This window comes from Chinchilla lanigera, unplaced genomic scaffold (assembly GCF_000276665.1).
Source record: "Chinchilla lanigera isolate Chin_1 unplaced genomic scaffold, ChiLan1.0 scaffold00029, whole genome shotgun sequence".
In the NCBI taxonomy this organism is placed as follows: domain Eukaryota; kingdom Metazoa; phylum Chordata; class Mammalia; order Rodentia; family Chinchillidae; genus Chinchilla; species Chinchilla lanigera.
Window position 1 is genome coordinate 4091012 of NW_004955430.1, and position 14682 is coordinate 4105693.

The 14682-nt window shown below is 44.7% G+C and overlaps 1 protein-coding gene across 3 annotated transcripts in view; it reads left to right on the forward strand.

Annotated features, from left to right (window-relative positions):
- Positions 1-296: 296 nt before the first annotated feature.
- Positions 297-14682, forward strand: part of Cacna2d3 (calcium channel, voltage-dependent, alpha 2/delta subunit 3) — a gene marked incomplete at its 5' end in the record, with an annotated part of 848592 nt that continues 834206 nt past the window's right edge. For all 3 annotated transcript variants that reach the window (XM_013515709.1, XM_013515711.1, XM_013515710.1), the window contains 1 exon segment: positions 297-378. In XM_013515709.1, the coding sequence (XP_013371163.1) occupies positions 297-378 (82 nt within the window).

Sequence of the window (14682 nt, forward strand, 5' to 3'; positions counted from 1 at the left end):
TGACCGTTTCGGGTGTTCAAGTCCTCAGGGCAGTTGTTGCGATGAAACCAATGGGCTTTTCGGAGGACCTGGGCGACTTTGCGCATTTTGAACTCTGTGACCCACCTCAGACCCCTTCCCGCGTTGCGCTCTGCAGTTTGGTGCTGGTGGTTTGTACCAACGCGCATTTTCTGTCTTTTTCCCCCTTTTCCTTAATGTTATAGCGCCCTGCCCCTTCACCACAGCCCCGCGTGTGTGTGTGCGTGTCGGCTGTGACACGAGCGTTACGTTTCTTTCTATGCCCTTTCTCCCTGTAGGGTGAAGCTGTGGGCCTCCGCTTTTGGTGGGGAAATAAAATCCATCGCTGCTAAGTACTCGGGCTCCCAGCTTCTGCAAAAGGTAAGGTGTCTGTGGTGGCAGGAAGCAGTGATTTTTTCCAGCACAGAAAATGGAGGCAGATTTAGTTTTCCAAACAAACGTGAGCCCCGAGCTGCATCAGTTATCAGAGGAGTCTCTGATCCCAGTTTCTTGGCATTGTGCTGTGCAGTGACTTCTCCCTACCAACCGGTTATTTTTAGATGACACTTGATTCTAAACACAAAGAAAAGCAGGATACTCACTCTCACTGTCCTGGCTGGGGCTTCGAAACTGAGCTTTTGCACGGCTTTTCTCAGCGTCAGTATTGTTGTTTCAGTGTGACAGCAGATGCTCTTCAGGCCGAAAAACGCTAACTTCATCCAAGGGGCAGAATCTGCCTGTTGTATGATGCTTTTCACTTTGCATTGGAGGCCTGGGGTTCCGTGTATCAGAGAAACACACGCACTATTGTTTGTCATCCCTGCAGTTGTACAATCCCATTATTCCCCAATCATCTAGACCCAGGGCCGGGATACATTACATCATTACAGATAAGGGGAATGAATGTGGTTATCTTTCCACTCAGCTGCACTGCCGGGTAATAACCTAGGAGAGTGGCCCACAAACTTAAGAATTTGGTCTGTGTCCATATAATTCTGGAGAGTAATGAGAATGGAGAATTGATTATTAGGCTTTTATCAGAAGCTGCATCAATTTTAATTCAAACAGGCAGCATTATGCTTAAAATTACATTGTGAGATATATGGTCCTTCGTTCTTCCTTCCAAGAAATAAAAAAGAATGAACTGGGGAGGGGAGAGTAGAAGGGATTTTAAGAGAATTTCAAGTTAGGAAATCAACAGGATTAATGCCAATATTCTCCTGGCAATAGAAAATAAAATTGGCCTTTTGGGGATAATTCTCTGAAAATGGGTGCAAACAGCTTAATGTGTTAGTTAACTTTTGAGTGTTTTTAGATGTGTTTCTGGGGCCAGTGTGCCATAGGCGTTGTGCGTGCTGCCTGGTAACCGAGTATGTAATTTATTTATGGCATTCCTTTTCAGAGAGTAGCACTTTAGGGGCCATCGTATGAAACAGTTTGTCATGTGAAACCTAAATATCATAATAAAACATCGTCCCATAATGGGATGACCAGGTATGCTGGTTTAACAGTTGCCAGTGGCTGTATTCCTTGAAACCATTGATAATATTGTTTGCTTACCTCTGTAATTTGGGAAGGCGTTCATTGACTTGAAGACAGTTGATGCAAACTTGGTGCTGCTATGTGTCTTTGTAGAAGATGATAATTTCCATACCCGTAACCCTCAGAGTTTATAGGAACTGTCTCTTTTCCTTGTATTCTTTTAAGCTGGGTAAGTCCCAGTCTGTACTCTGCTTTGGCTTTTTGCCGGCTTGTCAGATGTTTTTATATGAAGCACTCTGGACTGTGGCATTGCCTTTGTATTTTCCCTGTGCCTTTAAAGAAGAGAACATTTTGTGTAACTTTAAGGAAATATTTCTCATCCGCATGTTGTAGTAATTCTGAAAGATTCCCTTCAGAGCCTTCGAATGGTGTGTGTGTGTGTGTGTGTGTGTGTGTGTGTGTGTGCACGTGCTGACATATTTTTTCTAGCTCACAGTTGATGGGCACATGAATATGTTTATTCCTTCTTTCTGAAGTTAGAACACACACGCGCGCACACACACACACACACACACATACACAAAGCCCCATCAACTCTATTATTGGTTATTCTATAATAGCAAATTGGAAACAGCTAAAATGCTTCTCTTACCTTCTCATCAGCATCTTTTCTGATATTGAATTCACTAGCCTTGCTTTGCCTCTGTCATGTTTGCAGCTTGACAATTGTGTAATTATTTCCAGCTGTTTATGGCTTTGTTGTCATTTCTTGCTGCTGCCTGGCATTTTGTCATGTGATGCTAGGGGAAGGTGAGATGTTGTTTGGCATTGGATTCCAGGGATGGGTATCTGCTTTAGCTCACGGATTTGTGATTATCTGGTGTGAGGGTCTTGAAATACCCATGGTTGGGACTGCTTGGCAAGGACTTTGATGAGTGATAGAAAGGGGGTGTTAGCCAACTTGGGGAACATTTTGCAGGTGTCTTCTGGCCATCTTGGCCCTTTACCTCCCAAATATGACTGTTTTTAAACTAGCGAAGAACATTATTTTAGAGAGTTTAGAGTATGACTGAGGTGCTTTGAGTATAGAAGCATAATATCACTTGGAAGAGCAAGGAAACAATTGTCTGTCTTGCTTATGTTCAAGTTTCTGGCCATTTGTATAAGGTTTCCAAATCAAAGCTATATGCATCTTTCCATCATTTCACTGCACCCTTAATAATTAAGATGCTTAAAATGAGTTAGAAAACTCAACTGGGAAATGCATCAACACTGTATTACGGGTACTCAAAGGTGACGGTACCATGTTGCACAATAGACTGTAATTGTACTTTTTAAAGCAATGACACTTTAACTTGATTTTCAGTTAGGAAAGGTGTCCTGTCTACCACCATACAATTTGATGTATTTTACATGGTTTTTCTAGTTGGCATTTCATGTTGTGAAGCGATACAGTATGTTCATTTTTACAATGGCAGGTTAGCAATTTTTGTACTAAGACTTAAGCTTTACAAGATAGTAATTGTGAATTTGTTAGCTAGGAATTGGCCCTGTATTTTTAAGGTGTTCAGAGGCTAGGCACACTGCCATTTTGGTGACATGTTTTTATTAGGCGGTATAATTTGGGGCGGCAGCATTGTTACTGACTTTGTCCATGTAAACACAAACACGTAACACTGTGTTTCACCGTCACATTAGAAAGGAGCATTATTTCCTCAGTTGTTTCTGTATTTGCTACCGTGTGTTTCCCTATGTTAGCTTAGGATAATATATTAGGTATTCAGTGCAGACTTCTCTATTGTTTCTTGTTGTCTTTGCTGAGCACAGGAATAGCAACTTATTAATTCCATAGAAGGAAGATATTTTTTATTTTAAAAATATAGTAAGCCGTGTATTCACAAAGTTGTGTGTTTTCAGTGCAGAGCCGAGGATGGTGGGATTTGAGTGGTGAGCTGGACCCTGAGAGGTTCTGCCGTTGTTAAAGAGTAGCAGGCCCTGGAGGACCCGTGCTGGCGTGCTGCTGTATGCCTGTGTGCTGCCTTCCTTCACTGGCACATACTGCCGGGTTTCTATTCCCTTCAACTTTTAATTACCTTTCCTATTTGACATATTGATGCCAGTATTCAGCTGCCTCTGTCTGGCTTCATTTTCTCCAAAGAAGGCAAGTTTGTTTGGGTCCTTTTGGACAGGCCTGGTTTTATCACCCTGTGTTGTGAGATTCGGTGAGAAGCATTCTAGTGGGTCTGAGAACCTGGGTTGTTAAACTCATAAGCTCTACACCTCTAACGTTCACAATAAAAGGCTTAAACCTGTGTGGTTCTCGTTTCATCCTCCTTAGGGGGATTTTGGTAGGAGCTGAATTTTTCATTCTAGGTAGACCTGCAATCCGAGAATAAATGTCCATGGGAATGAAGAGTTCCAGTTATATTTTCCAGAATTATGATGATAAGTACACAGCAAAAATGCAGATGATATGTGTCTCAACCATTGACACCAGGAAAGAATTGACATTTGCGTTGGACATCGCGTGCAGCATTTCTTGGAATACACAAGCAGGTTTTTGTGTTATCAACTATTTATTGAGAGAAGGGCTTTAATACATAAACTTGATGTCTCTTTGCACAGGAAAGAGTCAGCAAAGTAAAAGGTTGATTCCTTGAGCCATGTTTATAATTATGACTTTTCATCAATGTGGAAATCGATGGACTTTTAATAATTAACGAGGAGTATTCACATATTAGGGTTTGGGTAGCAACGATGTGCTGCCCATTGGAAGCCTAACACCACCGATAGTGAAGGAGGCTCTATTTTGTTGAGCATTTTTATTTGATAAACATGGTGACTTGTCAGTGCAAAAGATAAAATGCATTCGGCTATGGTGCCAGTGGTTTAATTCATAGCATGGTTTAGTTCATTTCAAGTACTGTGCTTTTCTGGAGCAGATTAGTTTTTAAAGTGATAGAATTTCTAAAGGACATTTTTCAGTCTTTCAGGGAAATTTGTTGATCTCATTCGGCCAGTCACCAGAAATGCGTCTTTTTTTTTTTTTTTTTTTTTTGACATGCATCTTAAACATATATCTAATGGCACTTGTAAACTCACATATGGTCACTTGCTAGGAGATCATACGAACCTCTTTTTCTCATTGTTTCTTCTGCTTTCTTTTTTATCTCTCTTTTAAAATTTCTTCGCTGTGTGCCACATTCTGTTTTGCTTTTTATTTTATTGAGAACTGCTGCAGCCAGAGCTGCTCAGGAAATTTACAAGTCCTAGTCAAAATTCAGGGAAGAAAAAAGATGGGCATGATTTTCTTGTTGGAGGCAAGCTTCATATTTTTATTCCAAGGTGGTTATTTGTTTTGATTCTTTAGTATGATGATCTTATGCTGGCTTTCATTAATGGGTTTATTGTAATATCAGTTTGATTTTAGGCAAACACGTGAATACCAAACCACCTAGCGATTATAAAACCTGTCAGGCATGAGCAAGCACAATTAGCGCTTCCAGTTTTTGATGAAGACATCGCTGTGTATGAGGATGAGCAAAAAGAAAGGCAATGTGAAACTGTCTTCCTAGTACCTGTGGCCTTTCCAGGCGTTTACTTTCTTTGTACTTTGAAGCATTTTGTTCACGGAAATATAACTCGGGGATTTTAGCCTTTTGCAGTTTTCCATTGCTCCTCAGTTGGTGTTTAGTGCCCCCATTTAGGATGATCAACAAATGACATGGTGTGTTAGGCTTGCTTAAAGAAGTACGGATTCTCATGTGAGCAGGATCTATTGTCTGTTTGTCATTCATCCAGATTTGCTGCCACAGAAGCCAGCAAATGGGCTTTTAAAAAAATTAATGTAACAGAAGTAAATATTAATAAAGGAAATATAAAGAGCACTCTTTTTACTTCTGTGAAAAAATAAAGCACAATTTCATGACAGAGCAATTAGGGAATCATAATGGTTAATATCCGTGTGTTATGATCTTAAAAGAATGGCCAGAATGCTCAGAGTACAAGTCCTAAGCCAGAAAACATTTTCTTACAAGGAAGAGACAAATAAAAGGACAGGACTTGCTGTTCAGTGAACAAAAGGGATCTAGTATAAATGAAACACATTAGCATATATTTTCAAATGTTTTTGAAACAACAGGAGCAAAAATTTATCCGGGCAGTCTGTTGGCAGTGAACAGAGTTCGTATCAGAGGCCCCCACTTTGAACAGTCACAGTGCTGCGATGGCCTCTGGGGTTGAGACCTTCAGCTTTTTTAGAGAGAATTTCAGCAGGTTGTAAGTTCCCCAGGATGCTGTGACTTGACTTAGAGGTTTTTGGTATGTATGGCTCTGAGACTGAAAGAGAAATTAAACTGCCATTATAAAACGCCGGTCTGTCAATTAGCATAGGGATTTCCCCCACTTCATGTCATTTTCTTTTTTTTTTTTTGGGTTTTTCTCCGGTACTGGGAACCGAACTCACGACCTTGCGCTTGCCAGGCAGGCGCTTTTGCCGCTGAGCTAAATCCCCAGCCCCCTATGTCATTTTCATATAAGAGACACAGTGACCCGTGCTTCATCTTGAGTGACCGCAGGGAAGCCTGCGTATATCTGTCACTGAGAAAGGGAGTTTCTGATGTCGGGCCCCTGCGACACACATGCAGATGGAGTCTTCATCTGTCCTCCTCAGGCCTTAAAGAGAACTTAGCTTCACCTTCAAGGGAGTAAGACACTATAGTGAGGAAGAGGAGGGTGCTCCATTTCAGTATTTCCCTGAATACTTAGTGACCCGCAGACTGACTCTGAGATGATTGTTCCTAAATATAAAGCAGGACTTATGTGAAGCAGTCCTTCGGCCAGTGCCACAGCTCACCCTCAGAGGGTTGGGGGTCTGTGTAGCTGATGTACCATACGTCTATGCGCTTAGCCAACCTACAGACTTTCCAGTCGTGTTACAAATAAGCTTTGAAAAGTTTCCAGTATATTTGTAATCAATGATAAACATTTAAATGTTCATTTGCTTTGAACTACACTCCAAGGTGGTTTAAATAAGGCATTATATTTATGAGGTAAATTAAATGTATATTTGCTTTGCTTCTCCAAGTCAAGATTTGGAAAATAAACAACTCGGGAGCCACACTAACTGTGTGCATTGGAAGGCTGCATTGGAAAGAAGAGCGTTACCTTTTGACAAGGACTGGATGGCCATTGCTTCACTTTGTGTACTTCGGCATATTCATCTTGACACCCGTCCTTGGAATACAGAACCTCCCAAGGTTCAAAGAGCTGTTATCCATGTAAATGATCTGGACAGGCAAGTTGAGGAGGGCTGTACATGCTGTGGCTTCACACAACAGATCTCTGGTTATCCCCTATAGGGGAAGCAGCTGCTGGTCTGTACTGGGGGTTGCACAAGTCATTGCCATTATACTTACTAAGTTTGTGCCCAGGCCAAAAAGAGAGGATGCTGCTTATTAGAGGATGTGTCGGGTGCTGCCTGCTGACGGGAGGGCTGATCTTGTCTTCTTGGGTGTCTAGAGAGGTTGGTCTGAAAGAATGAACCGAGGTGCTGGGATAGAAAGAAGTGACCTAAGAGGCGTGGATTTTTCCAGGGTGTAGGATTTTGTAGGCAACTGAAATGTGAAGACCTGCAGAGACTGGACCAGCCGTATAATTTGCAGAGCCCATTGTAAAGTGCAGAATACCTTGTTAAAAAGTTATTAACAACCTCAGGATGGTACAAACAGAACATTATACCAAATGTGGGGTCCATTGGGTGCTGGCTGTGGGACAGGCTGTCTTTCTTTTGACTGTTTGCTTTTCCTTCTAGGTACCTTGTCCTTTCAGCATCGTTCAGTGTCGGAAGCTTCCTTTGCATCATTTGCAGTGAAATGCTGCGTAATAATAGGTCGAGGGAGGTCTTGGAACATTTTCAGAGGTATACATCTTTAGAGATGCTTTGTTGTTGAAGGAAAGGGCTCTAGTCGAGGAGCTGTGTCTGTGTATCTTTTCTGTATGCAGTTCCTGAGTGGCCTTGGGTGAATCGCTTGTTAATCTGACAGTAAAAGCAGGTAGCATTCACCCTGTGGTCCCTGGATCCCAAGGCTTGAGAGAAGCGGTTTTTGTATATCATTCCATAAAATTCTCCCAACAACTTAAGAGGGCCGGGACTACCATTCACCTCCTTTTACAGCTTTAGCAGCTGAGACTTGCAGAAGTTAAGCAGTATCCACAAGGTGACTGACTGGGCTTCTGAAGTCTCCACACCTGTCCCCAGTGCTACACATTCTCACCTTTATATAATCTTTTCCATCCTCAGTTTGAATTTAAGAAAAAGCAGTATGTAATGCAGTACTTGTGTTTCTTACCTTTGAGAGGATGAAATAACGTCTCATTGGGAAACTACTTCAGAAACAAAACCTAGGTTGACAGCTAAGATGACACAGTCTTGGAGTCAGGTGGACTTGGACTTGAATCTCTAATCTGTCATTTCTTTAGTGGAATAACCTTGTCTTATAATATATCTGTGGGCCTTTAAGTGGAAGAGGAGGCCCATAGTGTCTGAGGTGGTGATGGAATGAAATAAAATATGCAAAGCACTTTTAATACAGGGCCCAGCACACCAGAGGCTCCTACCATTGAGCTGCTAGGGCCATTGTCTATGTTATCATACAATGCAAGCTCTTCAGATAACCTTTGCTGAGCATCTGCAGCACCTGGCTCCATGAATACCTATGGGCCTAGCCCGTGAGCCGGCGCATAGATAGGTGAGTGAGGGTCTGGTATGGGCAGGTAGGGTGGTAATCTCCACCTGTTCTGGTGGGGAACCAAGTCTCTTACAGCAGAAGGGCCATAGCATCTGTAATCTCTGTCAAGATGTGTATGCTCCACTGTGAGGTTAACCCCTTTCTTCCTGAGGGCAGCTGAGGAACTAGGGTAACCAGCTTCCTCCCTTCCTCTGCTGCCTTGGTGTGGGTCAAGCTGAGGAAGTGGCCACATCTGCTGCACAGCCTAGAGAGAGGCCTATAAGCTGCAGGAGAGTCTAGGTCTTTCTGCCATTTGCCTTGCTGTGGAGCGTGTGCAGAAGCCACTGCAGATATTCTTTAATCCAGTGTCTTCTGGGACAGCATGCCTGGCATTTCCTCCTGTGGGAATACTTCCTGCTAAGCCTGGGACAACTCAAGACTTCTCCCAGGGCCTTCCTAGGGAGTGTTACTGGAAGCTGTTGGAGGATGAGGCGCTTCATGGGTGCTGTAATTTTTTTCCTTGGTCAAGGAGCAGGAAGGTGAATTGGCGTGAGGGATGGCCATCTCTCACCACCCACAGAAGGCATTGAAGGGCATCGTGTGTCTCTTGGCTCTTCCAGTGGACCTGTGGTCCTGGGACAGCATGCCTGGCAGCTCTGTTGTGTTTTGGCTTTGAGGATGTGCTGATCTCCTTAAAGAAGTTTAATGAGTGAAACTTACCACCTCGCTTTGTGTAAACATGAAACTTGGGGGTGCGTTTTTGCTGCCCTGGTTCTGTAGCTTTTAAAAACTGCTTATTCATAAAGCTAATATTATAATCAGCCCTAAAAGCCAGCAAAGAGTCAGTAACGAGAATATATCTGCTCAGGCTTTGGTGGTTCCATTTAGACCAGCAGTCAGAAAAGTTTGAAAGAGCATTTTATTTACAGGAATGTCACAGAACTGCAGAGTCTGACTGCGCTGAGGGCTTCCCAAATCCCTCAAGGTTGTAACCAGCTCAGAGAAACACAGTGTTGAGTGTTTTCTGTGAGCTAAGCATTCTTGTATGGAACGAGCTGATGTGTGGCCTCTGATCTGGGCCTTACTTCCGCTCAGAGGTGGCCTCTGTTAGCTGCCACCCAAGTTGGGCGTGAGGCTCAAGGAGGTGGAACAGCTTGCTACTTGTGGGGGCTGCAACTCAGACTCAGACTTGTTTTGGTTCTTAAGCCTCTGATTCTTTTCTACAGCACATGCTGGCAGTGTGGCCCAGGCCATCTGAGGGTGGTTGGAGCTGCATGTGCAAGACCCATGGAAGATGGAAAGGGCTGGGTGGGTTGGGATGCTAATGCCCTTGCTGTTTGCTTTCCCTTGAAAGCTTTGTCCTCAGGTGGGATTTCAAGATGTGTTCTCCTTTGACATCAAAGACTAGCTTTGTGGGTGGTCGAGTTCCCATGAGGTTCGGTATGACTTCCTCATCTCCCAATATAGACGTGTGTCTGCTGTGGGGTATAAATGCCTCCTAACGGGGATGGGAGGACTGACTGATCAGCCTCTTGGTTGGTGATGCCAAGCAACCTGAAGGACAGTCCTTAACCTGGAAAGTGGTGCTATTAGGAAAAAGACAGGAATTCCTTGTGGAATTCCTGACCAGGATCTTATCTCAACTACAACATTAAGACTCTTCTTCAAAAACCAGGGAGCTCCCCCCACCCAACCTCAACTGTATTTTCCCCTGAAAGGTAAAACCTGCTGTTCATGTGTTTGCTCCACTTACTAAGTGTATGTGTTCTATGATCGATGACTTATTTTCCTGAGACTTTCCTGTGTGTATTCACATGGAACGAAAGGAATATCTGGACTGGAGAATCCCTAAACCTACACACTCCGTGCTCTAAACTTGACCCCAGATTTCCTTCTTCATTTTCTGACAGTTGCTAACTCTCAGCTCCCAGGAGGGAACCAAGTATCTGGTTTTAGAAAGATCTAGATTTCTATTACATTGAGCCATGCCCAGCTGTAAAGAGATTTTCTTAAAAAGTGCACTTCCTGTGGGGTTGATTTCTGCCTTGCTACTCACTAACTTCACCTCCCTGCGCTTTGATTTACTCATTGTAAAATAGAACAAATAATACTGGCAACTGTGTCATAGGGCTTTGGGGAGGATTAAATGATAAAACACCCATAAAGCTGTTTAGAATAATATGTGGTGCACGGGAATCCTTGATTTTCTGGCCACTCTCTCATTGATACTGTCCAGCTTCATTATGAGTGAAGGATAAGAGAAACTCTTGGAATTTTTGTCCCTTTGATCCCATGACGAAGTCATAAAAGTAAAGCAACATATGTTGTGCACATATGTGACAGGGGTCCAGTGACAAAGAAAAGCATTTATTATGTCCCCAGGGAGCAGTTTCTTTTTCTTTCTTTCCCAAATCCTCCTAATCTTATCCCTTGTACCTTAAAGGTGGGCGGTGTGGGATTCGAGTTTGTTCTTGCTATAACATTGTACAGTAATTTGCAAAACAAGGTTAAAGTCAGAAATACGGGGCAGGCGTTTGGCTTTTTGTTTGTGTACTGTCCATGGTGCCGTTTCCATGTACTTTGTCAAGGCAGAGGTAGAAAAATATTATTAAAAGAACAATAGATGTAGGAAGCGATAAATCTGCTGGATGTAGGTAGTCTTCGGCCTCAATTCGTAACATCCAGCTTTACTCTCAGCCTCCTGCTGGTTTCCATTATTAGTGAGATGTCTGTTAACGCAGTATGATTGTATCATGTACAAACAACTCAATGGGCATAGACTTTTGCCCCACAGACATAAAAGATAGTCATTTGGCTTCTGGGATGGTAATGCTGAAGTTTGAATATTTCGTTCTTCACTTTGACCTGGGCCTCTGTGGGAATGCTGCTGTCATTTGCTTTACCACATAGAATTTGCACACTGGCTCAGACAGAAATTTGAAGCAAATCACTAACAGTCAATAATTCAAGAGCCTTTGTTTTGGGGTGTGCATGTCTGTGTGACTGCTTATAGACATTTGTTGTTTTCACATTTTAAAAAATGATCATAACTACATTAAAAATCTCAAGGTCTGTGCCCAAGTTCAAGTATTTCTGAATAATAGGAGCCACCAAGTTCACCCTGAAATAAAATGTAATCCTCTCAGGAGAGGGTTCACAGCTCGCTAATCTTTTAGAAAACACACACACACACACACACACACACACACACAGAGCACAATTCTCAGAGCAGAGATTTCAGAATTATGGAGCCACAGTTGGATTTTCTAGTTGAATAGCAAGATTTTCAGCTCTTGCTAGAAACAAATGCCTGAAGACTGATAGAAAATAGAGAGACTTAGAAAGAGATCAGAGGACTGACTTTTAAAAATCTTGTAAGAGAGCCAGTTGGTCTTGGGAAGGCAGACCAGTGTAGGGCCCAGAGTTGGAATGTGAGTGAGGCTGCTGGTGTCTGAATCTAAATGCTGTCGCTGGTGAGTCACGTGACCCTGACAAGTCGGTGGCTGAGCCTCCGTGTTCTGATCTGTCAGATGGACTGAGTGGTACTGACCTCTCGGGTGGAGTCGAGAGGCCTAGATGAAAGGATGCATGTAGGATGCTTAGCATGGTGCTTATTTTTTCTGTTTTTCTGCACAGCCAGAAGGAACTGTTTGGAAAAGATGGACTGTTGTCATGTTGTCGTTGTTATTATCCACAAGTTATCACTTCCATCATCTTGAACGTGTAGGTGCTAAACATAGCAGTTGGCTTGGGAGACAGTGAACACTGGCCCACTGGAGGCCTTGTCTAGAGCCCTCATCCGGCTGCCCACACCTGAGGCCTGTAAGGGCTTTTTAGAAAATGATGACAATGATGATGCAGGTGCTTTATTTGTACTTTGTGCCTTGTGCTTTATGAATTTCAATACAACCACCCCCCAGGCCTATTATCAACTCCATTTTGGAGGTGCAGAAGCATAGGCAGAGGATTTAACTAGGCCCAAAGCTCCAGGTGGCGAAGGCAGGCATAGATCAGTTGTTCGAATCCCAGCTCAGGGGCCAAGGGTGGGGTGGGTCAGAGTTTTTGGCTGTTAGTGACGGCATTTGATGGGAACTTCTTTCCTACCTTTAATATTTTCTCAGTGAAATTGTTCACCTTGCTGTTTGGATATATTGTCATTTGCCTGCATAGTACAGAATTTAAAAGGGGCAAGAGCTAAAGGGGAGGAGGCCCAGTAAGCTCTCTAGATTTCTGCAGGTCTCCCTGTTCTTTTAATAAACTGATGTTGCTTGTCTTTTTATTTCCTTTGAGGGTTACCCCACCCCACCCCCTCAGGTCTGACTCCTGAGAATTCTTTCTGAGAGTCTTCATGTATTTTCCGTGAAGCTAATGGATGACAGTGTGAAAGAGCCAGCTTGGGCTCTAATACCCTGGGGCCAGGTAGATCTGGCTTTGAGGTTTAGCTGGATTCTTCTTAGCTTCACGTTGTGGCTTTAGGTTTATTCCCTGTAAGAGTCATGGTAGGATTAGGTACCCAGTCACAACAGATTTAGAGCAGAACTGGATGCTTGGGAAGAGACCTGTTAATTTTGGCTCGTTGGTTAGTGTTTTTCCCATTCTTTGTCTTTCCTACGTGTGTGTTGGTGCTGCTTTTTCCTGCTTTTCTGTCTAACTGACTGCTGCCTTGGAGACCACAGCCCTTTGACACCAGTTTCATTTTGTGAGGCCTGAGTCCAGCAGGTACTTCTGTGCCTTGGCTGGTCTGGAGACAGTGATGTCCCATGGACTCCTTGTCTCCTTGTGGTGGTGGAGGCAGGGAAGGCGAGCAGGGGGTTGACAAGCTAGACTAGCGATTCCCCCAGGGCAGGCTTACTCTTTCATACTGGGAGAGGGCTCCCTTTGGCCCTTGGCACAGAGCTGCCCGGAGTGTAGAGCTCAGCGTTTGCTTATGGCATACATGAATGTACACATAAACAAAGGCAGGCATAGCCAGGCCGGCCTTTTCCTTGTCCTGGCAAGCTGGTGATGCAACTAACAATGCTGTCAGCGCAGGCAAAGAATGAACTCCTTCCACCCCTTTCCCCGTTTACTCTCCAGTGGCTGGGTGTTAGGGTCCTAAATATCAGGCCATGGGTCCTGCAAACACTGGGAGCTGCCTTCTAGCTAGGGCAGCCCAGCTCTGAAGCCCTACAGACAGGTCTCTCACCCACAGCACATCAGCACCAGGATGGGCTGCCAGATAGCAGAGCCAGTGGGTCCTCCTTTTTCCTCACTAGGTAGCTCCCTCCCTGCCCCTGGGGAGCGTCCCTGAAAACACAGCCAGTCTTCTTTGGAAGCATCCAGTCGGCTAAGGGGTCCTGGCGCCTCTGCAACGCCAGGCCGGCTGAGCAGCTGCCGTGGGAGCACTGCAGTGCTGGGCGGGTGCACGAGGAGCACCAGGCGAGACTGATGGGGCCGCTGCAGCCGCCACCGTCAACCTGGGGGAGGCGACTCGGCAATGCAATTAGGAAGCTGCTGCAGCTAATTCCATAAAGCGCCGGAACACCACATTCATAGTGACATTAGGGAGAAATGCGAATTTTAATTTCTATCGTTTTCACCTTCACAGGGTGGTGAACTTCACCTGGCCTTCTCTGAGGCCCTGTGTGCTTCAGCTAGCATGTATGCATGGTGTGGGCTGGGCATGATTTCACCTTCTCAGTGAGGGGTTCTCTTTGTCTGTCTGTCTGTCTGTCTGGTGTTTGCATCAGTGGGACTGGGTGTCTGAATTGGTGCCTCATAGGCTGACTGGGGCTGCGTCTCCTTGGGCGCTGCACGTACCTGCAGCGGGCACTGGATGCTTGGGGGTCGACCTCCTCGCTGTGCGGCCCTGCGTGCGCGGCTCCAGGCACCTTTATGGTGGGGGAGGGCCCGGTGAGAGGCCCTGCAGCAAGCTTGGGTTGTTTTTATTGGCATTCACATCCTGCAGGTGCAGTTGTCTGTTGCCTTCTCCTGATCCAGCCCATGCACTAGGCACAGGGCAGTTTTGCCAAAAGATGTTTTGCTCCAGCTTCTGCTTCCCCCAAATACTGGGACCGGGTGGAGTAGTTTGTTTTGAGGATTTGGGAGGAATCCCACATCCAGCTCTTCTCTGATACACGACTTCTATGTGGAGGCTGTGATTTCTGTACAGCAGAGCATCCATTTGGCCTGACGGTGACCAGGATCAGATGCTCGCCTTGCCTTCCTGCTGAGCCTGACCTACTCACTGAGAAGGGAATGAGAGGACTTTGGAGTCGGGGCAGATGTTGGGAGCCATCGCTGCTGGCTAGAAGATTCAGTAACAGGCCCTGGATGGATCTTAGTGGGAATCAGGAACAGAGTAATTTGGGACACTGGCTTCTGACTCCCAGCCCAGGTCTTTGAGCCCACAGAAGGAAGGACGGAATCACGGAAGGAAGGATGGAAGGAAGGAAGGAAGGAAGGGAGGGAGGGAGGAGGGAGGGAGGGAGGGATT